The sequence below is a fragment of the Seriola dumerili genome, unplaced genomic scaffold (genome assembly GCF_002260705.1).
Source record: "Seriola dumerili isolate Sdu_G_001 unplaced genomic scaffold, Sdu_1.0 BDQW01001298.1, whole genome shotgun sequence".
NCBI lineage: Eukaryota > Metazoa > Chordata > Actinopteri > Carangiformes > Carangidae > Seriola > Seriola dumerili.
Genome location: NW_019175553.1, coordinates 601,944 through 626,929, shown reverse-complemented (window position 1 = coordinate 626,929; position 24,986 = coordinate 601,944). Strand labels below are relative to the sequence as shown.

The window sequence follows — 24,986 nt, the reverse complement described above, 5'->3', positions numbered from 1 at the left end:
ACACCCACGTTTCACCGGTCATTGTTCTGTCCCGTCTGTTGGGAACACGCTGAATTCCTTTCTGTGTGAAATGAATTCAGTGTGAATAAATCCTCAAGATGTGGCCAAACAGAAAAGAAGAAGATCTGCAACAGCATCAAGTTAAAGGTCTCATCAAAGCATCATGAACGATGGCGAACAGGAGCACGAGGGAGTGCGGGTGGTTCAGGAACGTACCCCCTGCACGTGCAGGTACTCCACCGTCCTGGTGATGGTGTAGAGAACGGCGCTCGCCTCTCTCTCCGAGAAGAACTTCTGTCGCAGGATCTTGTCGAGCAGCTCGCCTCCTTTCATCAGCTCCGTCACCAGGAACACCGAGCGGCCGTCGTCGTACACCTGCGACACGGAAACAAGTCAACCGGCAGTGAGTCACAGCTGGAAGCATTCGTTCATTATCACTGGAAGTTATTTTAATAATTGATTAATCGTCTTTAATCACCATCTTTAAAGCAAACACATCAAAAGCTTCTCAATATGAATCTTTGTCAGTTTTCTTAGTTTTCTACGATCGTAAACTTGATCTTATAAACTGAAAGACAGACGGATTAATCAATAAACTAATCGACAGATTAACAGATAACTGATCGACTCTGTGCATCAGAGCAAAATAAAGAACTTTGCTGGTTTTAAGTCAGAAAATATCGATTGTTAGATTCTGACGTCAGACTGAACCAGGAACAAATAAAGAACTACAAAAACTTTCCTAAAACATTTGAGCAACTTTCAACACTGACGGTTCAACACTCTGCTGCACCTGCTGCGTGAGAGAGATGATATATACTTAAGATAAGTTCCCAGCAGCTACAGAGGAAGTAAAACACAGATGAACTGTATCACAACTGAAAACACCAGCGAGATAAACTCGTCTTTTGTTCCTGGATCTGATGCGAGTGAGGAGATTCTCACTCGGCAGCAACGTGATATTTTTAACTCTCATTAAGAGTGAGTCACAGAAACAGTGAAACAGTGAAACAGTGAAGTCACCGGCGTCAGAGCAGGAGAATCACTGCTGTTATTTTCTGCGTCCAGCGGGCAGACGCACAAATTCACCGCTGACCTCCGACTGAATCACACACAGGATACACAGCTAGATTTTCACAATAAGATGCATGTATCTGTGTCTTTGTGAAACCGTCAGATTCACGGTGTTACTGGGCGTGTGACTCACGTCCTTGAGGGTGATGATGTTGGGGTGCTGCCCGTATCTCAGCAGGATCTCCACCTCCTCCGTCGGGTCTCTCTTGGCCTTGTTGATGATCTGTAACGAGGACAAACGGACGTTTACGGCGTTGAACGGCTGGACGCAGACGTCACGCTGGAGGCCGTGTGTGTGTTTTTGTTTTGTTTGTTTTGTTCACCTTGACGGCGTACTCCATGCCGGTTCCTTTGTGTATGCAGCGTTTACAGATGGAGTAGGAGCCGACGCCGATGTCCTCTTTGATCTCGTAGGCGTCTGAGAACTGGGATGTGCTTCGGTGCAGCTGCTACAAGCAAAGACGCAGTTTATTACCACTAATAACTGACGACATCACAGAGCTGCTGCATAAGAATAAACAGCTGCTTATTTATTTAATACAAAATCCACTTCATGGCTTCTTCAGGAGCTTTCAAGCTGATCTCACACACTGTCAGTGAATCTACAGTCCTTCAGCCTCTGACACTCTGACCTCTACAGACTGACTCTCCTCCACTTCATCAGCGTCTGTCCGTCTGTGTGAGACGAGCGTGTGTTCGCACCTGTACTATGGCGTTGGGCAGTGGTTGTGTTTCCTCCTCTGTTATGGCCACAAAACTGAATCCTCTGAACAGCTGATGGGCGTTGGCACTGGGAGGAACCCCCGGAGAGTCTGAGACACAGAAACAGCCGTTAATGAAAGTCAGACTTTACTGAGAATGTAGTTCAGCTCAGCAGCGTGTGAAGAGGAGGAGGAGGAGCTACAGTGACAGTCTGGTACCTCTGGGTGTTTTAGCTGTGAACTCTGGATCAAAATAGAAAGTGTCGTCAGGTCGACCTGCAGCCGGTTTGAACGGAGGGGGGATCTCTCTGCGGAAGAGTTTCTGCGGAGAGAGGGAGGCGTCGGAGAACTCAGCAGAGAGAAACGGTCACGACGGAATAATCAAAGAAATGAGAGCGTTTTTATTTCAGCTCTGGTTCCTGCGTCTCACTCACGTTCCAGTCGATGGTGCTGAAGAAGTGATGCCTCTTGATCTCCTCCACTCCGTCCGGTCCAGCTCCTGCAGAGACAGAAACACAACGACCAGCTGAGAGGCAGCGGGACAGGAGCAGACCAGCAGGGGGCAGAGTGTGTCCTGTAATCACAACCTCCCTGTTTAATCCCCACAGACACTGTCACAGCTCTCTGCTGGAAAACAACCTCACACATATATAGTTTCATTTCAGGAGGGAGGAGCTGTCAGGGACTGTCTGTTACCAGACCCAAAATTAAAAAGGTTACTGTTCTTCAACCCCTTCAAGAACCAAGAAGTCAGGATGAGAGTGAAAGATACTGAGGAGGAGGAGGAGGAGGAGGAGGAGCCACGGGTCTGAACCAGTTCTGTGTCTGCAGCTGTTGCAGTGATTTGGATCCTGAGACTCTTTGCACAGACAGAACCCGGAGACCTGGAGCTTTCCAACCATGTAAAACACACTGAAAGCGGCGCTACCAGAACACAGGGTTGATCCACAGTTGGTGCTGTAGTGAGAGATTTGTGGAGCAGCAGGACGGTGTGTGTGTGTGTGTGTGTGTGTGTGTGTGTGATGAAGCAACATCTCACCCAGAGCGACACAGTGACTCAGTGATGTGTCTTTAATAGTTTTTGGAAACAGTGGAGCGGCTCAGAGGAGTCACACACAGATTTACTGACGAGAAGAAAGAACAGATCATCACCAGGTTTGTTGGATATAAAGGTGTTTTTGTAGTTTTTGATTTGAAGTATCTTCGACGTGACTCTCAGTGTGAGGCCTCACCTGTGCACACATGAGGACAAAACTCCCCTTCAGCTTTCAGCTATCCTTCATGTTTTACACTCTCATCTTTGACTCCAGCTGGAGCAGTTTAACTTTTCAAACTTTTCATCACACAGCTGCAGTTTGATCAGACGCTGCTGCTGCTTCTAAAACTAAGAGCGGAGAGCGTGTAACTCCAGTTCTCAGGCCTCTGACTGGTTTCCAAAGTTTTATTTACTGTCTATAAGCCACTAAATATGTTTCAGAAATGCTCCATGTACATGAGCCTGATACTGTAGGTGTCTAAGATCTGCAGGAGCCCGGAGGTAAAACTGCTGGAACCAGATCCCGAAGGATTAAATCAAATCTGTCTGAACTGTAACTGCCTTTAAAAACGGCCTCTGTTTAATCCTTTAATCCTGCACTTTAATTAGACATTATCCACTTTATAACTGTGTTTTTACACTGTTTTCTTATGGTGTTTTTGAACGACCTCCGTGTGTGATGATGTACATACACAGATCTTCCCAATGCTCCCAGCATGCTTCAGTGTTTTGTATGATTACAGGTGAGGGGTTATTCTGAGAGAATAAAATCCAGCTCCTGTTGTTTGAAGTGTTTTGTGAATTGTTTTTTACCTAATCTGTTGGCAGGGTTGCGTTTGAAAAGGTTCCTGAGGAGACTCTGAGCTTCTGAACTCAAGAACTGAGGCATTCCCAGCTTGGCTCTGAGGAGACACAGACAGACACAGGGACAGAGCGAAGTGAAGACACAGGTGCGGCTGTCATCACACGTCCATACTGCATATCCACAATGAAAGTATCTGAAAGACTAGAGGATAATCTGTCACACACACACACACACACAGGAAACACAGTCAGCAGTCTGCAGAGTGTGCTCAGCGTTTTCTACAGTCGGAGGCTGAGACAGAGACGACAGAGGAAACAGGACGGGTTAATATTTCCTCTCTTTTGTTTTTTTCCTCTGACGAACTCAAACATAATTAGACTTTCTCTCTTCTCTTCTCCTCCCTCCTAATCTTCTTTCTCCTCCTCCTCTTCCTCCCTCGCTGTTATAAATGGCTACCGGCACACTGGAGTCCACTGCTCCTATCCCTCCTCTGCTCTGTCCATCCTCATCCTCCTCTTCCTCCTGAGTGCTGCACATTATCTCCTCTATTATAAATCCTTCACCCCCCCCCCCCCCCCCGGGCTGACTCTGTGGAGGGAGGAGGGAAGTCTCTCTCTCTCTCTCTCTGTGTAATAGAAGCCGTCAGCTGGTGATTGGCTTGGACTTTACAGACGGTATAAAGTGTCTTACTTCAGGATCATGGTCATGGTCTCTTTCCGGTCTTTGCCCTGAAACGGCAGCGTTCCCGTCAGCATCTCGAACTACAACAAAGAACAACGACAACACGGTGAGAGATTTACACACAGAGATGATATTAACCCCGCCCCTTCTTCCTGCGTTTACCAGACGGTCTGACCAATCAGAGGAGAGGACGTCCTCACCTGGTTTGTAATGATGCGTTTCGGTTCACTTGAATTTTTCTCTTCAACTGAATCGGAGCGCAGAGCAAATCAACTTCAAGCGTGAAAACGTCCTAAAAATCCTTTTATATAATAATATAATGATGATATTTTCAATAAAAGTCACAGTTTTGTTTCTATTCAGAGATTCTACCACCAGTGAACTACTCTCTAATATATTAACTGTTATTGTTTTATCAACTGTTATTAATTGTTTTATGAACTGTTGTTAATTGTTTTATGAACTGTTGTTAATTGTCTTATGAACTGTTGTTAATTGTTTTATGAACTGTGTTGGTTTCACCGTGATGAAAGGTCGTGGTGAAGATGATCGGTGTCCTCCATGAACAGCTACGTCTGTCTCTACAGTATAAAGTGTGTTGTGTTGTAGTGAGAGAACTATTAAAATGATCCCATAGTGAATTGTGTGTAATTATATTTTCTGACGGTTTATGATTGAGAAAATAACAATTAGTTTCAGCCACATGTAAGAAATAATGAGTCTCTGTTATACACTGTAGTTGATCTGTTGTTGACTGAATGTTTTCGCTCGCTGTCTTTCCTGATAAAGAGAAGATCATTAAAGATCTCTGTCCTCTGGATTTCTCTCTGCACCACAGAACAAACTCAGAGCGGCTGGAGGACTGTTGTGACTCCATGTTTCTGTAATCACATTATTTGAGGCTAAGTTAATTATCAAACTGAGGTGGGACACAAATAGCAGGGGGGGGGGCGTGACAACTTTCCCTCCACGCAGCCAGCAGCGTGACCGACGAGCGAGCGGCGTCCCCTCACCATGAGCACGCCGTACGACCACCAGTCGGCGCTGTGCGTGTGTCCTCGCCTGTTCACCACCTCGGGAGCCATGTACTCCACCGTCCCACAGAAGGAGTAGGCTTTGTTCTCGTGGTCTATTGACTCTTTGCTGAGGCCAAAGTCTGAACACACACACACACACACACACACACACAGAAACCAGCGATAAGTGAAGAGTTATCGTAATTTACAGCAGTGAAAACATCATATGCAAACATACGAGACTTTGCAGCAGCTGAACTGAACAGCAGCAGCAGCAGCAGAAGAAGAAGAAGAAGAAGAAGAAGATACACACTGACAGAAACACAATGTGAGTGTGACATTACACACCGGTCAGCTTGATGTGTCCATCCTCATCCAGCAGGATGCTGAAACGACAGAAATGCTTTTTATATTCTGAAGGAAATGTCTGCAGGGAAACATAATGCAGTGTGTGTGTGTGTGCGTGTGTGTGTGTGTGTGTGTGTGTGTGTGTGTGTGTGTGCGCGCCTACTTCTCAGGCTTGAGGTCTCTGTAAATGATTCCGAGGCTGTGAAGGTGATCGAGCGCCAGGGCGAGTTCAGCCAGGTAAAACTTCACATCCTCCTCTGTGAACATGACCTGCAACACACACACACACACACACACACACACACACACACACACACAACAGATAATTAATATCTGATTAATTAACTAATTCTTAGTCCTCTTGTTTTTCATGCACCTGAGCTGAAACAGGTGAAACAGGCGTTACCTCCTTGGAGAGCCGAGTGAAGAGATCTCCTCCTCGGAGAAAATCCAGGATCAAGTAGAGCTTCCCCTCCGTCTGAAACGCTGCAGGAAGGAGAGGAAGGAAGGGAGGAAGGAAGGGGGGAAGGGAGGGAGGAAGAAGAGGAAAGTGATTTTAGATAAGATCTGAGAAGTTCCCGCCTGCTGAACATTTCCACTGCCAGCTTTGTTGCTCTGCTAGAAGAGGAGTAACGAGCTCTGATTGGCCGGAGCGGAGCTGGTGACTCATCAGGGAGGTCTGTTATTGTCTGACTCACCGTAGTGCAGTTTGACGATGAAGGGATGGTTGACCTCCACCAGGATGTCTCTCTCCATCTTTGTCCTGACCCGGTCACGCACTGGGAACACACACACACGGACACACACACACACACACACACACACGCACACACACACGCACACACACACACAGAGAGAGAGAGAGAGAGAGAGTGGAAAACACATAAATCACCAGATACAGCTCTTAAAGAAAAGCCAAAATAAAACAGGCTCCGTTATTCGGTTTCTGTTTTGGTTGGAGAGGCGCCGAGATGGCAGCAGATGACAAACTGAATCAGAGGGAGAGAAGCAGAAGATCCGCAACAAGAGAGAAAGAAAGAAAGAAAGAAAGAAAGAAAGAAAGAAAGAAAGAAACTGAGAGGAGGAGAAACACACAAACAAAGAGGAAGCCAGAAAGGAGAGAAAGAAGAAACAAAATAAAGCAGCAGGTGTTTTTCCCACCAGCAGATGGTGTATGAGCTGAGCGTCGCTCTCTTCTCTGTTCGGTCTCATGTTAATGTGTGAAATTCCATTTTGGGAAATGACGACCGAGCAAAAACAAACAATTATCCGACGAAAACATCCAGGTGACTTCATCCGCTCCGTCAGCCTGTTAATCTGCGAGACTCAATCATCCCACGGTGAAGAGAAAGAAACTCAAACTTTTACGTTTTAATACACGAGTTTCTGCAGAATTTCATTTCTCACTAATCAACTTTATTTCGCTTCGGCTTCTGTTCAAATTTGGATTTTTATGATCTGACAGTCGGACTGAAAAATATACAGTGACCTCTAAACTCAAAGCCACGGTTCTGCAGTCTTTTACCTGCTGCGTTTTATCATATACGAGCTCCACCACGTGTTTGGACACAGGTTGTGTGATGAGGGTGAACAGACGTGAAGCTGATTCATAAATATGTGTCAGTCTGTGTTTATCTGCCGTTTTACCTGCAGCAGTGAGTGACACAGCTCAGACTCACAAATCCAGTTGTTTCTCTTGTTTCCCTCCAGTTTCTCTCTTTCGTAATCCTTTCTTTTTACGTTCATGAACTGGAGTCAGACAGTTCAGGTGAAGGGGAAACAACATGAGTCACAGTCTTCGTACCTTTCAGAGTGGCTTTCTTCAGGACCTTCATGGCGTACAGCTGACCAGCGTCTGGTCCTGTGATCTTCCTCACCAGGAACACCTACACACACACACACACACACACACACACACACACACACACACACACACACACACACACACACAGTGAAAAATTAAGTCACTTGCTGAAGCATTTATTGTAATATTTATATGTTTGTGTGAAACGTAGTGTGTATTAATGGGTATCAGTGTGTGTGTGTGTGTGTGTTTGTTTGGGTTAGCCCCATTTTCTAGGTCATACTTGTGTAGATTAACACACACACACACACACACACACACACACACACACACACACACAAGCTAATTGTTCATTCATAAAGACGGTGATGATATAGAGCGGGAGTGTGAAGGGCCCTCAGCCTGCCGTTTCCATGGCAACGGGCTCTCAAACACTGACACAGGGGAAACACTACGCTGATCTGAGTGGAAGTGAAGCCCACACTTACACACACACACTTAAAGCCCACACACACACACACACACACACACACACACACACACACACACACACACACACACACATACCTTGCCGAAGGAGCCTTGTCCCAGGACTTTGCGCAGCTCGAACTGTCGAGGGTCGGCCTTCTCTGACCCCTCCTTCACATGGTGAGTGATACTGATCTCCTTGATTGGCACGTCATCCTGTAACACACACACACACACACACACACACACTATCAGAGTCTGAAATTCACAGTGTTAAAGTCAGATAACTGGACCCTTATGTCCATGAACTCCATGATGAAAGAAACACAAGCGCTCACAGTAATTATAGATTCTCATCAAGAAGCACAAAAAAAGTCAGTTTTACCTCATTAATATGCAAATTTATGCAGCAAAACAAAAGAAAATCTCATCACATCATCTCCTCCATATGAGGTACCTGTGGTCTGAGTTAATGTGTCTACAGAGTCACAGACGTCACCATGACAACACGACGTCCTGCATACCACATACAAACAGAAAACACGTGTGCGAAGTGGTGTCCACATACTTATGGCCACACACAAAGTAAATAAGGGAGGGGCTTTCTACACATCACTGATGGCTTTTCAGTTCACCAACAGGCAACTCAGCAACCATTCAGCCATTATACAAGGAACACACAGAGACTCAATTAACCACAATGCATTGCAGCTGAATGAGTTTTTACTCCACTAACAGAAGCCTCATGTCTATAACACGTTATCTCCACATTAAGAGACAACGAAAGAGTGTGGAGCTTTTCTTTTGTTGTTTGTTTTTTTTTTAAGGGCATTCTGGGAAATGTAGTACGTAAAGCAGCAGGTAAATCCAAAAGTAAACTACAACAACACTGAGCGACGAGTCTGAAGGTGGATTTTTCCCTCTCGTCCAGAATTCTTCACATCGCAGAGAATCACACAACAGGTGGAGCAGAGCTCCCGAACATTCGTCATCCACACAGTGGGAAACTACAGCACACACACACACACACACACACACACACACACACACACACACACACACACACACACACACACACAGTTGTCATGGAGCCACCCCCGATACCTGCTTCCCGCTGTAGCTGAGTGACTAATGACACCATACTGTGTGTGTGTGTGTGTGTGTGTGTGTGTGTGCAGAGACATCCTCCTTCAGTCGTTAACTCTTTCTGAAGCTTCCGCTTGATTCTCCACATAATGATACAATAAACCAGACAGGTGAACAGGTGAACAGGTAAACAGGTGAACAGGTAAACAAGTGGACAGGTGAACAGGTAAGCACACCCATACTGTCATCATCCTCTCTATGCTCTTCCTTGATCTCTCTGTCCACACCTTCCCTCTCCTCCTCCTCCTCCTCTTCCTCTCTTTGTACCTGCAGGTCCCAGGTGTTGGCTGCTGGGTGTCCCAGTGTATTATGGGTCCTGTAGTCCCGACTGCGGCTGAGCTTCTGTGGCGCCAACATGCTCCTGTGCGTCGACGGCGAGGCGACAGGATGGAGCCGGTGCCGGCTTCTGCTCGTCCTCTCTCTCTCTCTCTCTCTCCCTCTCACTCTGTGTCTATCTCTCTCTCCCTCTGAGAGATCATGCCTCCCTCTCTCCCTCCCTCCCTCCTTCATTCCCTCCCTCGTTCCCTCCTACTTTCTCACTTTTTCTATCTTTATTTGAACCGTTCTCACCTCTCCTCTCCTCTCTCTCTCCTTGTCTGTCTTTCTTATTCTCTCTCTCTCTCATGGGAAAAGGTTGTAGACTGGAGTGGGGGGGGGGGGGGGGGGTGTGCAGCCAGATGTGCAGTAGTGGAGGAATATTCAGATACTTTACTTCAGTAAAAGTACAAATACTTCACTTTAAAATGTCTCTATTACAAATAAAAGCCCTGCATTTAAAATCATCAGAAAAATGTGCTTAAAAAATCTTAATAAAAGTTCTAATAAGTGTCTTTTATTATTACACAACATTTTAAACTGGATTTTATTTGAGTAAAAATTTTCTATGGCTCCTTTTGTTAATGACGAAAAACATGTTTGTGTTTCTTAAAATAAGTTATAAAAAACTACAGTTTTGATGCCACAGTGAAAACTCAAGATCTGCAACAACTATCAATTATTTTCTTCATTGATTAACTTGCCCATTTCCTGCTTGATTAACTGATTAATTATTTGGTTTATTAAATTTAACAGAAGTCTGATTTGGTGTTGAATATTCAGTTTATCATCACAGAAGACATTGGAGAAGCTGGATCAAAGCAACTTTTTACATAAAAAAATAAACAAAAAACTGATCAATTATCAAATTCAGTGCAGATAAATCAATGAATCATGTCAGGTCTAAACTCAGGTATCATTTCTGCACTCGTATCAACCGATCGGCAGCTCTACTCTCAGCCACACAAGTCGCACGCAAACACGCAATTTACACTGCATGTCATCAAGTGTGAAACATCACACCGCCGTATGTAAATGAGCTCCGTCATCCAGACTGAGCTGATCGCAGACGAAGCCCCTGAACGCAGCGCGGCGCAAACAGCTGATAAACGAACAAAAGCAGAGTTGAGACGCTGCTGCGAAAATAGGTGGAGAAATGTTTGAAAAGCTGCATAGTTTAAGACTGTTGACATTTCAAATATGTGTGTGTGTGTGTATGTGTGTGTGTGTGTGTGTGTGTGTGTGTGTGTGTGTGTGAGTCAGAACACAGATGGAGGATCAGAGCTGAAGCGACAGGATGCTCATGTAGCACCTCTTAATCACAGGATTAAAACTGCAAACCCTGCACCTGTGCTCTGAACACACACACACACACACACACACACACATACACACACACGCACACACAAAGGGACACAAAATGACACATATGCACACCTGCATGCGCCCACACACACACACACACTTTACCTGCGTCTCTGTCCACCTGCTTTTGTTCCTGTTTATTTCCATCTCAACAGAGAGAGTGAAACACACAAACACAAACAGCTTCCACTGACTTATTAAAGTAGTAGTCACACACACACGCACACACACACACACACACACACACACACACAATGTAAACACACACACACACACACAGGCTTGAACACTGTGACATCAGCGGTGGTGAGTCTAAGCTGAGTCCACATCATCAGACACTGAAGACACTGTCACACCGACTCCTCTGTTCTGAGCTTCATCAATGTGGGTCACTAAAATAAGGTCAGTAAGGTCCGTTTAGTAGCTGTTCTGGAGCTTTTGATCACATCACATCATACTCATGTGCAGAAACAGCTTTTCATCTTATTGGACAAGAAGAAAAAACTCTGAAGTCTCAGACAGTCAGACCCATCTGCACAGAGCTGTCTGCCTGCAGCCGTTAGCATCCTGCGACAGGGGGCTTGTTTACATTTCTTTGAACCAATCACAGGCGTGTTGGGGGGGGTGCTGACGGTGATGATTCCCCCGGCAAAGTAAACGCCTCAAAAACCAGCAACGACGTACAGTATGTCGCCTGTGTGAACTTGCCATTTTCAGGGTGAAAGCTGCAGCTCCGAGGTTGTTGTTGTTGTTGTTGTTGTTGTTGTTGTTGTTGTTGTTGTTGCTGTTTCCTGTAGCGAAGGGTATTTTGAAAACGGTAACAGACAGGAGAAGCAGAGAGGGAGGAGAAGGCACATCCGGTGAGTCAGACTACTAAATAAATGATGAGGTGCATTTGCTTCGTCAACCAGGACTATTATTCTCTACATTCATCATCTTTGCGTCTCGTCTCTTTCCAGCATAAAGTCACAAACCTGAACAAACAGGTTTAAACTGATCAGGAAACTTCCCTCTGTCTGTTTCCAGCAAAGCTCACAGAGTTTGTGCTTGTGAAGACTTTTCCCACGTGTATCCATCTTTTAAAACCAACTTTAAAGTCTGATTCTTTAAGATTAAAAAACATGATAAAACGTGTGGTAATATCTTCACTGACAGGTTGAGTTACTGAAAACAAAGCACCATAATCCCTCAGACGCAGCGTGGTTAGCAGGTTTGCTCACAGCTGGAGAGGACGCAGCACAGCAGCCCGGCAACACTTCACATCATCTGTCCACCATCAGATCTAATTAAAGAGGTCTCATGAGCCGAGCCAATCAGTATGATGCTGTTATACTGATCTGCACACGGCAACAACAACAGACCTCCCCGACGGACACGGTGCAGCAGTCAGTCTTATTAAATTAACATAAACTCTGCACACGTTTTTAACCTTTGGTCCGACAGGGAAATCAGCACAAGTGTGTGTGTGTGTGTGTGTGTGTGTGTGTGTGTGGCTGCAGGCAGATTTTCTTACTCTGCACAATGAAGGATTTAAATGTGTGGTTGCTGCTGCTGCTGCTGAGCGCGGGGTCGTGCAGGACGGACACACAGACAGAGGAGAGGAGGATCACGCTGCGGTGAAGTTTTTAATCACTGCTGGACAAAAGTTTTAGTTCATTAAGGGTTAAATTATTTATATTCACTAATTGTCTCAAAGGTGTTCTGGGATCACTTTGACTCTAACAGCCAGGTACTGTATTGGCACAGACAGGATCAGGTCTGCAGCTGACACTCATCTTCATTATTGATTAATCTGTTAATTACTTTTTCCATGAATCAATTAATTGTTGAGGCTATAAACAGTCAGAAGGTAGTGAAAACTCAGCCCCAAAAACCCTCAGATATTCACTTTACAATATAAATCAGAGAGAAGATCATTCATATGTTGTGATGAAGTGAAACGTGATTTAGATTCAGAACCAACCGGTTCAGTCCAGAGTCGCTTCAACGCTTCATTTCTTATTTTGGAACAAAGGAATTCAGAGCTGATGTTAGGACACGTCAGTGTTAGAGAGGATGAGGGGAGTGGTAACATGACCCCCCCCCCCCAACACCCCTCACTGCCCACACACACACACACACACACACACACACACACAAAGACAAATTGTTTCTATGACTCATCTACAGTCCACAGATTTTTAAAATGATTCAATTTCTTGTTTTTACAAAAAAACAAAAAAAACAAAACCCAGTTCTGTGTGTGTGTGTGATCTGGTTTTTAAAACGGCGCCACGCCAACAGCTGATTTCACAAACAACAACACATGTTCATCCCTACATGAAAACTCATCGTAATGTAGTTGAATCTAATCCAGACAGGAAGCTCAAATAAAGAAGAGTCACATCAAACAGCAAAATCCAGGAAAACGTTTCTGGCCTCAGGAGCCAGAACTGAAAATATATTCACGTCAGGAAATGTTAAAACTCAACATTAACATATTTAAACCAAATAAACAGGATAAAAGTTCACACAACAGACAGTTTTAATGAAGCTGAACTAGACTTCAGGTCAAACAGCCACATCAGCAGCAGAACCAGGAAGTGTTTGTTGTCTCTGTACAAACAGAGTGTGAACGTCTGAACCTCTGGAGACGTCCCGTAAACTTTCCCGGTATTTACTGTTGCACAACTTTCACACCAGAGCGCAGGACACACCAACATGATACGTCAACCCGAAGCTCCGCTCATCTTAAACCTGACCACCTGTTTCGGTGTTTAGGGTTTGTCACGCAGTGCCGCAGTGACACGATTTCAGGCCGCAATGCTTTCATCTATATGAGCGGCGGTGAGCTTGGCGGCGTGTTAAAGGCGAGAAGGCGGGAGATGCTGTCAGACTTGATACAGGCATGTGGCTACTTCCTGGAGGCAGCACACCAGGACAAAACATTCAGTTCATTTAAATCGACTTAGACTTGACTTGACCTTTGACACACACACACGGACAAACTGACCCAGAAAGACTCCCGGGACTCAGGACTACTCACAGCCACACTGGGACGTGCCGGTCCATAACAGCCTAAAACTGTCCCCTTGTTTTTCCCGCTCATCAGCCCCGGTTGATCCCAGCGGCCGCCATCAAAGGTCTGGGTCGGCCGCCGGCGGCCGGCGAGGAGCAGGAGACGTCGGAGCGACTTCAGCCGACTCCTCAGCGCTCTGACGAGGCCGGCGACGCCGCACACGCACGCCGGCTTGGCCTCCGCCGCGCAGTGTGTCATCGTGGACTGAACCGAGACGACCGGAGGCAGCGAGTGATCCGGACGGCGAGAGGCAAACAAGTGCATATGTGAGTCAGTGTGAGGGGATACCCAGAGGAAGAGGAGGGTGGGGGGGGTGGGGGGGAAGGTCCAAATTGGGATGGGAAGAGGGATCTCCCCCCTCCTCCCCCCTCCTCCTCCCTCCTCCTCCTCCCTTCTCCTCTGACATGCAGCTGTAACCTTCCACCCAGTGTTTCCATCAGGAGATCCCCGTCTACTGCACCCTCACATAACTCCCTGACCAACGACTGAACACCACGACAACACACACACACACACACACACACACACACACACACACACACACACACACACACACTCAACAACAGCAAAGAAACACCAGACTGAATTGTTTCAGCAGCTGAACGACTGTAACTAGTTTTTGTTTTCATCACTGTTTCATTTTTACAGGATCGTGATTCTCAGCTTGTCACATGATTTGCAGCTTTTCTTTCTCTTCTGTGATAATTAATTAATTACAATTATAAAAGAAAACAAGAAGAAACTCAAACTGTGTTTTTACATCATAAATGATTTAAATGACAAACTGTCAATTAACTTTCTGTCCATCTATTAATCAGTTAAGAGACTAATTGTTTCAAAACACCAACACAATTTTTTAAAGAAAGTAACGAACAAATATTATTAAAAAATTATGTTGATAAAATTAAAGCTTGAAAATGTTGAAAAATACACAAAAATATTCAGTTCAGGATCAGAGAAGACGACAAACCTTTAAAAAGTCGACTACCTAACAAACAAAGACAAAACTGATGGAATCTGCTCATTTTGAAGGATCTTCCTCTTCTGTCTAATCCTGCAACAACCACACACACCAACACACACTCCAACACACACTCCACACCCGAAATCCTCCACCTGTCACCCCCCCCCCCACAGCCACTACACAAACACAATGTACACAACGCCGGTGCGAACCGCCGACAGGATGCGTGACATTTCTTGGATTACCTCCACCTGTTGTCGCCTTCCCTCGGCGTGCACTGGTTTCCACTCACACCAGTGAAGGAAATACAAGGTGAACTGGGCCAAAGAAACCGAGAGCACCTGCAGGTTTGTGGTTAACGTTCCACTCGTGTGGTTTGTGATGTTCTGCCTTCAGTTTATGTGTTGGACGTGTGATCGTCACATTTTACCGACTAGTAACTGCAACTTTGAACATTTTATCAAGATCAACATTATGAAGATCAGATCTGATTGTGTCTTACTGCTGTTTACTGTGTCAGAAATGGTTCTAACCACTACTGATCAGCTGTGTTTTGTTGCATTGTGGGTAAATTAACTGAACAGTGGAAACTGTGGATGTATTACTGCACTAATGTTTGCTGTTCCCTGCTCTGGTTTGTCTTCATGGTTCTTCTGTCTGCGAGTTTCAACCATCACGTCTGGCTGAAGAACCACAGCTGGCTGACACTGGCACATATACAAGATATTTCAATAATCTAATTACATTTTCCAGGAGCAGGCAGATGTTTTCAGAGAAACAGCTGTAAAAAGCCACAATCCTCCACCTGCAGACTCAGCCAGAGAGCAGCTGCTGAACATAGTGGAGCATTTAGCAGCTAAAGAGGAGCTGGAGGAGGCCGAACACAGAGATAAAACATGTTGTATAAGAAGCTAAGATAGTAAAGACAAAAGTGTTTGGTAACATATTAATATGTGTAACATCTGTCTGTCAGCTTGTTGTGGAGATGTCCTGCCCTCAAGACGACGAGGAAAATCAACTATTGCGGCTTTGAGAGATAAAAGACGCCAGAGATATTCATGCTTCATGTTGAGATATGATGCGTTTCACTTTTGTAGGTGTGTTGTTTAAAATAATCTGCAGATTAATCAATAATGAAAATCATCATCTGCTGCAGCTTTGTTCATTCTGTCATAACTTTTTATTATAAATTAAATCTCCTGTACAAAAAAAGACTTGTCACACATCATTCATGGTCATTCACCATTTATCTGTACAGTCTTTCTGTAACTGATATCAGTGCTGGGCCATGACTGAGGTTACTGCAATAATGGATGGCAAGTGTCAGAGTGTGTGTGTGTGTGTGTGTGTGTGTGTGTGTGTGTGTGTGTGTGTGTGTGTGTGTGTGTGTGAGAGACAGAGAGAGGAGAAGTGAGTGAAAAGTGACGCCACATTTCCAGCATCCCTTATTAACTCTGCTAATAAAAATAGATGCAAGTGGGACTTTGGTTAATAACGACAGATTGTTCTGATGTATTTTTATCCCTAGTGTGTGTGTGTGTGTGTGTGTGTGTGTGTTTTCACCATGACCCTGAAACAGCTGATTGCCTAAAACTCCAGGTGATTATCATTAATGATGTGAAAGATGTGAATGATGTTCCTGCGTCAGTCACCTGCAGCACACTAACACACTGACACCTCCTTGATTAAAGAAAAGACAGGAAAGAGTTTGTAATTAGAAAATTAAACCCTGCGTCATTTTAAAATCATTCACAGAATCTATTAAACACCGGAGAGGATTAGTCACTTTAATAATGATGTTTCCCTGAACTGTGACGGAGTCAGAACCCGGTCCGTGTGCAGAGAGAATACACTTAAATTAAAAGCATTAAATATGAAAATTCATTTGTCACCGTCCATCGTATTCTCATCTTAAATTCAATTCTGTAAGAACATCTGTTTTTTGGGTTGGACATGACAGCTGCAAAAAAAGATTAATATCAAACTAGAGTTAAAAAAAAAAAAGAAAATGTGTAAATAAACTCACTATATTTATTATTGTATTATCCTTTTTTTCTTCTTTTTTTACTGTTATTTGTCTATTCTTATTTCCCTATTTTATTATATATTGTTTATCTACATGAAATTGTGAGTCTTGTCTAAACATTTGCTTTGTTTTCATCAACAAAATCTAAAACTCAATAATAATAAAGTTTTAAAAAATACTTTCGATCTGAAGCTTTTTCCACCGCTGCTCTCAGACTGTCTGCGAGTAAGAGCATCAACTAAACGCTTCAAATGTCAATGTATATATAAGTGTGTGTGTGTGTGTGTGTGTGTGTGTGTGTGTGTGTGTGTAAAGCTTCTCCATGGCAGCAGCGATCACGGATTGAGTGAGCGGGATTCCATTCCAGACAATCTGTGCCCCCTAAGCCTGTTACGCAATCAAATTAACAGGCCGGATGGACACATGGACACACACACACACACACACACAACACACACACACACACACACACACACACACACACACACACACACACACACGCTTGGGATTTGTCAGGTTAGAGGCATAAAGTGCATTTCCGCTGGCCTTGCCCGAGGCTCAGATAACACACACACACACACACACACACACACACACACACACACACACACACAAAGGCACGGGGCGAACAGTCACCTGTCCCAGATCAGACAGACGCTTCAGCAGTGAAATATTATTATACAAGTATTTTAAACATGGAGACACGTCCCCAACAAAGTTCAAGGCTCTGCTGTTGTTCCGACGTTTCCATCTTCAGATCAAATGTGTCGCTGCAGGTTTGTGTGATCTGATTTTGTTACGACACTGTCTGCGAACTGACACTAGGTGGGTTTTCATTTTTAATTTAAGGAAATATCAGTGTATCACAAAAAAAAAAGACGTTTCTACGCTTGGCTGAGATTGAAAAGCGAAAAGCAGAATGTGACCAGGTGCAATGGAAACACGCTTAGTGGATAAAACATGACGAACAGGAAGCATCAGATCTGTGAAACGTCCACAGACTGTAAATAAAGATGGACGTCGCCTCTGTGACGTCACCCTCAGGTTTCTGAAGCTCAGAGTGAGCTGCTCTACCATCGCCATTCTGGCAGTATCTGACTCCGCCCACTAACTCCCAGCTAATCCAAATATGGTCAAAGAGGAGGGGCGTGGGCAGAGCTGAGACTGGTGCACACCATTTTCCCACCCACCTGTCACTCAAAGAGGCCACGCCCCCAGTTCTCCATAACTTCAGTCCTGAATAAAATGTAAACAGGTGAGTTATATAAACAGGTGAGTTATATAAACAGGTGTCATGAAAGAGGAAATCAGCTCTAGAGATCAAAACAGTTTTTGTACCAGGATGTAAACATGTTTATTTCTGCTGTAAAGTTGGACATTTTAACATGGGAGTCTATGGGGACTGACTCACTGTTGGAGCCAGACTCTAGTGGTCGTTAGAGGAACTGCAGCTTCTAGTTCTTCAGTGTTTTGAGCCTCGGAGGTTGATGTTTCTACTTTAATTCATCTTGTTGCGCCCTCTTCTTCTGTGGTGGATTTAATGTCACACCTAATATTCTCATAACAGCAGCGGATGGAAACGTGCATCGGTTGCCTTTTTCTTTTCCTGCATCAGGATGGAGGCTCTCAGGTTTAAATACAGATTCAGCTTTCTATTAACTCAATACTGAAGTTTCTTTTCTTTTTTTTTCTTCATATTTTCTTTCATTTATTGTTAAAATCTTTCATAAAATTCAAATTAAAAATGAATGAATTAATTACTGTAGTCCCAGATTTATACTGGTCCAGTTTCAGGCAGGTTATATAACGTATGTAAATCCATATTAAATGGAGAGAGCTGTAGAACAAGTGCACACACACACACACACACACACACACACAGAGAGTTGTTATGAGCAGTGAACAGAAGAAGACAGCTCCACCTACAGAGACTCAGGCTGCATCGACACAGTGTGGGACTACTTTCTCTGATTGACAGCTGATCTCTGCGTAAACACGCTGACACGGCAAAAACCTCAGACCGTTTGCTCATGTACATCGTCTCTCGTCAAATCACCCACTGCTTGTATAACACTACAAATACGACATGAAGCCGATTTTTAGTTTTCTCTTCATCGTCTCATTCTGACTGAACTGGAAACTTACCAAACACTTATACATGTGTAATCAATATCACTTAAGGATTTGTGTTGGTTTTAAAGGGGCGAGGAGGGCGGAGAGAGAGAATGAAAGACAGATTGAAGCTGAGAGAGGGAAAAGAGAGAGAGAAAATAAAGATGTGGCAGACAGAAGATGAAGGAGGGTCAGTGATGAAAGGATGTGATTTGCAGCGGAGGCCGAACTTTATAGTACAGAGAGAGAGAGAGAGCATTAAGTATAGATGAGGAGGAGCAGGGAGGGAGGGGGGGCGCGTCATCATTAATTCAGGAGCTGGCAAGACAAGATCCTCAATCAGTGCTCTACACACACACACACACACACACACACACACACACACACACACACACACAGTCTCTGTAGCAGCAGATGAAGGAGTGTGTGTCCTCTCCTTCGCTCTGCTGTTAACTGATCTACCCAGAAATACAGGGAGGTAACAGACTGAGGGGAAGCGTCTGCAGACTGAGGTAAAATATATTCTCTTATAAACAATGTTAGATGGTCGTGAAACTCTCCCCGCTGCAGTATCAGCGCACAGACTCTCTGTCCACTTTATTAGGTACACCTGCACAATCTAATGCAACAGTCTGTGTTGTGTTTCTACGATGAATAAACACTGAATTCACGAGGGGGGGGGGGCTTCAGGAAACTGTGGAAACATATTCACATAACTGCAGTGAAGGGAAACAGAAAAACCAGCAAATATTCAAATTTCAGAGATTTTTTCTTCCTTTCTTCTTCATTTTCTTCCTTAAAAAAATGATAATAATTTATAGATTATGAAAATCTAAATGAAAACTCCTCCACAATCAGGACAATGACTGGATTCAAAGATCACAGAGCGTGTCTATCATTAGTGCCTGTAAATACCAATCATTTTCAAAATCAATCAATCAGTTTATTGTGTAAATCGTCAGCAAATTGTGGAAAATTCCCAATTTAATTAATTATCATTGAAGCAAAACCAGCAAAAAAAAGTAAAGTAAAATAATTGATCAGTTATCAAAATGTATTATGGGTGGAACTAATGATTATTATCATTACTAATTAATCTGAAGGATTATGTCAGAAATAGTGAACACTGCTGGTCAGGCAGGTTCACACAGCAGGAGGGAAACTTTAGTTTGATTTTTATTCAAATTCAAGCAACAGGCAGAAAGAGTCAGAGGGCGAGAGACATCAATTAAGAGAGAGAGAGATGAGAAGAGGTGGGGGACAGCTCTGAGTTGGGAAAAAGTTTGTCGCCATGCCAACCAGGTTACCATGGTAATCTGTCCATAATACACACACACACACACGCTCCCCTGTGATCTGTTGGACAGTACAGCCACTGTCTGTGTACCCATTCCAGCCCTTCCTCTCTCTCTCTCTCCAACTTCCTCTCATTCTCTACCTCGCTCTGCCGTCCTCTCTCCTCCCCCACCTCTCTCTCTCTCTCTCGCTCTCTCTCTCTCTCTCGCTCTCTCTCTCTCTCTCGCTCTCTCTCTCTCTCTCGCTCTCTCTCTCTCTCTCGCTCTCTCTCTCTCTCTCGCTCTCTCTCTCTCTCTCGCTCTCTCTCTCTCTCTCGCTCTCTCTCTCTCTCTCGCTCTCTCTCTCTCTCTCTCTCTCTCTCTCCCTCCTCATTAGAGGAAATCAAAGCTCTTCATCTGCTGCCAATCGAGTCTCTCTGATCAGGGTGAGGGAGCCTCTTAATTACACCTCGCTCGTCAGCCGTCGCCGCTCCACAGGGGAAATTAATGAGTGATCACACTCTGTCGTTACGCCACGTTTTAAATCATCTCGGAGGCTGACATCACTTCACCGCCCCTCAGAGTCACAACTCGAGTCCAAACCCACACGATCCTGGAGACGGCAACGGCTCCTCCAGCTCATGACCGCCGTGTCGGACAGTATCACCTGTATCAGAGGTGATGCAGGTGACTGTCGTCGGACGGTCACAGCGTAAACGGTCGTCGCTCGTAGCTAATGCAGCCTGACGGCTCGTGCTGCATTTACTGAACTTTAAACAGTTAAATAACACGAGGCTCAGGTGTAGCCTCCAGCTGTCTCACTGGCACCGCGGCAGCTTTCTGTTTACATCACCCAAAGCATCATGGGAGCCCTGATGGCAGCCACTCAAATCCTTTTTCTTTCCAAATAGAAACTGGGAAAAAGCCTGAACCACGACCCTGTACACGAGTAACACTGTGTGGGACCTTCGTGGACTGATGTAAATAAAAGAAATGATGCTGATTAAAATGAACCGACCTTAAAGAAACGCTGTCCCTCCCACTTTCAAATCAGTGTGTGAGTCCAGCAGCATCACACACACTTCAAACCTCAGGTCCTGACTCTCCCTTTGTTTATATTTAGGCGGACCAGCCTCACAACGTGGGCGGGTGTTAAAGGTCGACAGCGCTACACCTCATCTGACATGAAAACTCCTCCACAACCAGGACAATGACTGAATTCACACGAAATAAAACATCAGTGCTGAGGAACAAAGAGCAACTGCCTTAAACGCCCTGTGGGCAGCGAGCGTCTCCGTGTCAGGACCGTCATCCTGCCTGTAAATACCAGCTCTCACTATCAATTCATCTGTTTATTGCTTGTTTTTTTCACGTCATTTGTCAGAAAATTGTGACCATAAGAACCGAAGCTGGTTTATTCAAATAGTTTGTTTATCCATCACAGTTCATTTACTCTCATTAAAGAGGAAGAAAAGCAGCTCAAAAGTGAAAGATGACAAATGTGGCTTTTATACTTAAAAAAAAAAATTAATTAATAATCAATTATCACATTTCTCAGGGCTGGAACTGCTGATTATTTTCATTACTGATGAAGATGTTGAAAATCGTGAGAGATCCTCGTCAGTTTGCTGACGCCCACGGAGACTTCTTCATGTCATGTTGTGATATTAGTTTTACAGTCACAGAATCAATAAACATCACATCAGGGAGCTGGACCTGCAAGTTTGGAATTTCTTTCTGAACAAATTACTCAAAGCAATTAATGAGTCAGTTACTGATTCATTTGATTGGTGCATAATTGGTGCATCTATATATAATTTTCTGTTAGTCGAGTAAACTTCAGTCATCTAGTAACAGGATCAGGATCAGGATCAGGATCAGGATCAGGATCAGGGAGGTTTACCAACCATTTTCTACAGCAGCAGGTAGATGTAAACTAATGTTAAGCTAATGTTGTTTCTGAATCACCTGCTTTACACTGAAGTGACAGCAGCAGAAACAGCTGAAGGTTCAGAGGGTTAAACAAGATTTTTTTTGCTCTGTTGCCAAAGCAAAGTGCCATGTCTGCTCACAACACTCTGCTAGACCTGAACACACACACACACACACACACACACACACACACACACACACTACAAAACAATATAAACAGACTGAGTCTATCAGGATGCCAACGAGTCTGTGTGAATCACGACGAATGAAACAAACACAGACAACCAACAAAAAACAATCTGTATTAACAGTCTGCGTGTGTGTGTGTGTGTGTGTGTGTGTGTGTGTGTGTGTGTTGTACCTGGAATTGCCTGTTCCTAACGTGAAATAAAAGAGTCTTCATCGCGCTCCTCTCCTGTCACAGTGCTGCTCAGACTGATTAACTGACGAACTCGTTACAACACACAGCGCCGAGGGAAGCACACACACACACACACACACACACACACACAGGAAGGCCCTCCAGCTGTTCATCGTGGCGATTAAAGCATGTCCTGTCATTGTTTCCCTGGCAACAACATCTGCACAGGAAGGTACACATCTGTCCTGGGAGGCCCCCCGCCAGCCCCACACACACACACACACACACACACACACACACACACACACACACACACACACACACACACACACACACACACACACACACACACACAGTGGACATGACAAACTTTGAATCATCAACTTCTTCTTTGTTTGTGTTTGTGCAAAGTTTCATATAATAATTGAGTTAAGACCCCAGGAGCGACGACAGTGTGATTTCCCACAGGTCAGTTAATGCATCATTTGTCTAATCAACACAACACGTTTGTAAGATGTGCCAGACATGACACAGTCAGCAAGAGATATCTGCAGATCCCAGAGGAGAGGAGACGAGACGAGGAAAGGAAATGAGGGAAGAAGGAAGGAAATGAAAAGAAACCAGAGGAAAGGGGGAAAGGAAAAAAGGGGAGTGAACAGGAAAAGAACGGAAATAATTGATAGGAAAAAAGGAGTGGACAGGGAAGGGAAAAAAGGAAGGGAAAGGAAAGTCCATGATAAACGAGGGACGGTGAATAAAAGGACGTGAAAGTCAGAGTGCAGCTCATGAGACGAGGGTCAAGACCAGGGCGTGTCTGACATGAAATTCCACAGGAGACAGAGATGAAGAGGATGAAGAGGAGGAGGAGGAGGAGGAGGAGGAGGAGGGACGGAAACGAGAGTAGACGTTGGTTTTGAGTCTCTGTGTCAAATTCCAGCTCTGGTCAGTCGGACGTTTTTCTTCTTCCTCTCAGTGAACATATACCTCCTCCTCCTCCTCCTCCTCCTCCTCCTCCTCCCTGATGGTCTGTGTCTTTACTGTTTGTATGTCTTCTTTAGATATTAGTTATTTTTCTTCCATCTTAGCCGTTAAGTCGACAGTTTAAGCTTAAGCTACGAGTTTTAAACCAGAGATCAGTGATTTTAAACTCTAGTTCAGACACTTTCTATCACCACTGCATGTTCTTCTTCACTCCCCCGTCAAACCCACAACAACAGGATGCTGATTTCAAAATAAACCGGGCAAATCACAAACTAATCAGTCTGTGTTCCTATTTTTATTTCAACTAATTTGCTGAAAAAAAACAAGAGGAGGAGGTTTCAGGGAGTAAAAGCTGTGATATACACATACACACATATATATATATATATATATATATACATATATATATATGTTAGAATATATATATTATAATATCTAAACATTCATCCAACGGCCTTCAACCAAAGACCTAAATACATCCTTAATTTACTTCTTTATTTCAAACACTCTCCGTCTTTTCTACGGCTGCAACTAACAGTTGTTTTGTTATTGATGATGAATCCTTTCGTCTCTGAAACCAAAGATATTCAGTTTACAATAATACAAAACAGCAAAGCAGCAAATCCTCACGTTAGAGAAGAATCAACTGTCTCTCTTTCACAACTTTAAAGTGGATGAACTTGTTTTGACTCTGAACAAACTGCTTCTCCTTCACAGTGAAAGTTTTCCCGCAGGTTTGTTTCGGACAAAACAGCAAAGCAGCAAATCCTCACGTTAGAGAAGAATCAACTGTCTCTCTTTCACAACTTTAAAGTGGATGAACTTGTTTTGACTCTGAACAAACTGCTTCTCCTTCACAGTGAAAGTTTTCCCGCAGGTTTGTTTCGGAGGAAACGGCACTGAATTAACAAACCTGCCTGTTCTGTTCAACTCCAACAGCAGCGTTTCATCAGGTTATTTTCATGCATTTTTATATTTATTCTAATTTATTTTGTATTTGATCTTTTACTGTGTGTTGTAAGGCGTCCTCGAGCGCCTTGACGGGCGCCTATAAATAAAATGTATTGTTATTATTATCATCAAAACATCACTGAATTGGAGGTCACCTGTTGTTTCCAATTTACACTGAAAATGAATGTGAGTCAATAAACCTCATGTTTAAAACGCCTCTCACTGAGAAACACTAAACTAAAGCAATGAGTTGGTTCAGTGTCGAGACGACGAGGGAGTGAACAGATGAGAAATATAAACACTGATGCTTTTGATAATATTACCAGAGATTTGTTGTTTACAGGTTTATATAACGTGAGGATTTACTGACTTCATCAAACCTGCAATATATTTAATTCTAGACAACTTAGTATTCCCTCTGTTAGCTCTGTGTTTGGTCTCCACCAGCTGCTGAGGGAAACTCAGTATAAAGAGAAACCACTGTTATAATGATAATAATGATAATAATAATAATAATAATGATAATAATGATAATAATGATAATAATAATGATAATAATGATAATAAT

General features: G+C 43.9%; 1 protein-coding gene across 2 annotated transcripts in view; it reads right to left on the bottom strand.

Annotated features, from left to right (window-relative positions):
* LOC111238290 (ribosomal protein S6 kinase alpha-3) overlaps window positions 1-24,986 on the bottom strand; it is a 64,980-nt gene that overhangs the window by 4,105 nt on the left and 35,889 nt on the right. Inside the window, exons 3-17 of one of the 2 annotated variants that reach the window (XM_022767721.1) lie at window positions 8,033-8,149; window positions 7,466-7,547; window positions 6,360-6,440; window positions 6,068-6,147; window positions 5,825-5,931; window positions 5,662-5,699; window positions 5,311-5,453; window positions 4,307-4,377; window positions 3,625-3,713; window positions 2,210-2,274; window positions 1,995-2,097; window positions 1,777-1,886; window positions 1,398-1,523; window positions 1,208-1,297; window positions 216-375 (exon numbers count right to left, since the gene is read on the bottom strand). In XM_022767721.1, coding sequence (XP_022623442.1) covers window positions 216-375; window positions 1,208-1,297; window positions 1,398-1,523; window positions 1,777-1,886; window positions 1,995-2,097; window positions 2,210-2,274; window positions 3,625-3,713; window positions 4,307-4,377; window positions 5,311-5,453; window positions 5,662-5,699; window positions 5,825-5,931; window positions 6,068-6,147; window positions 6,360-6,440; window positions 7,466-7,547; window positions 8,033-8,149 — 1,462 coding nt within the window. The remainder of the gene's footprint in view (window positions 1-215; window positions 376-1,207; window positions 1,298-1,397; window positions 1,524-1,776; window positions 1,887-1,994; window positions 2,098-2,209; window positions 2,275-3,624; window positions 3,714-4,306; window positions 4,378-5,310; window positions 5,454-5,661; window positions 5,700-5,824; window positions 5,932-6,067; window positions 6,148-6,359; window positions 6,441-7,465; window positions 7,548-8,032; window positions 8,150-24,986) is intronic. The other variant, XM_022767722.1, reaches the window with a different exon arrangement.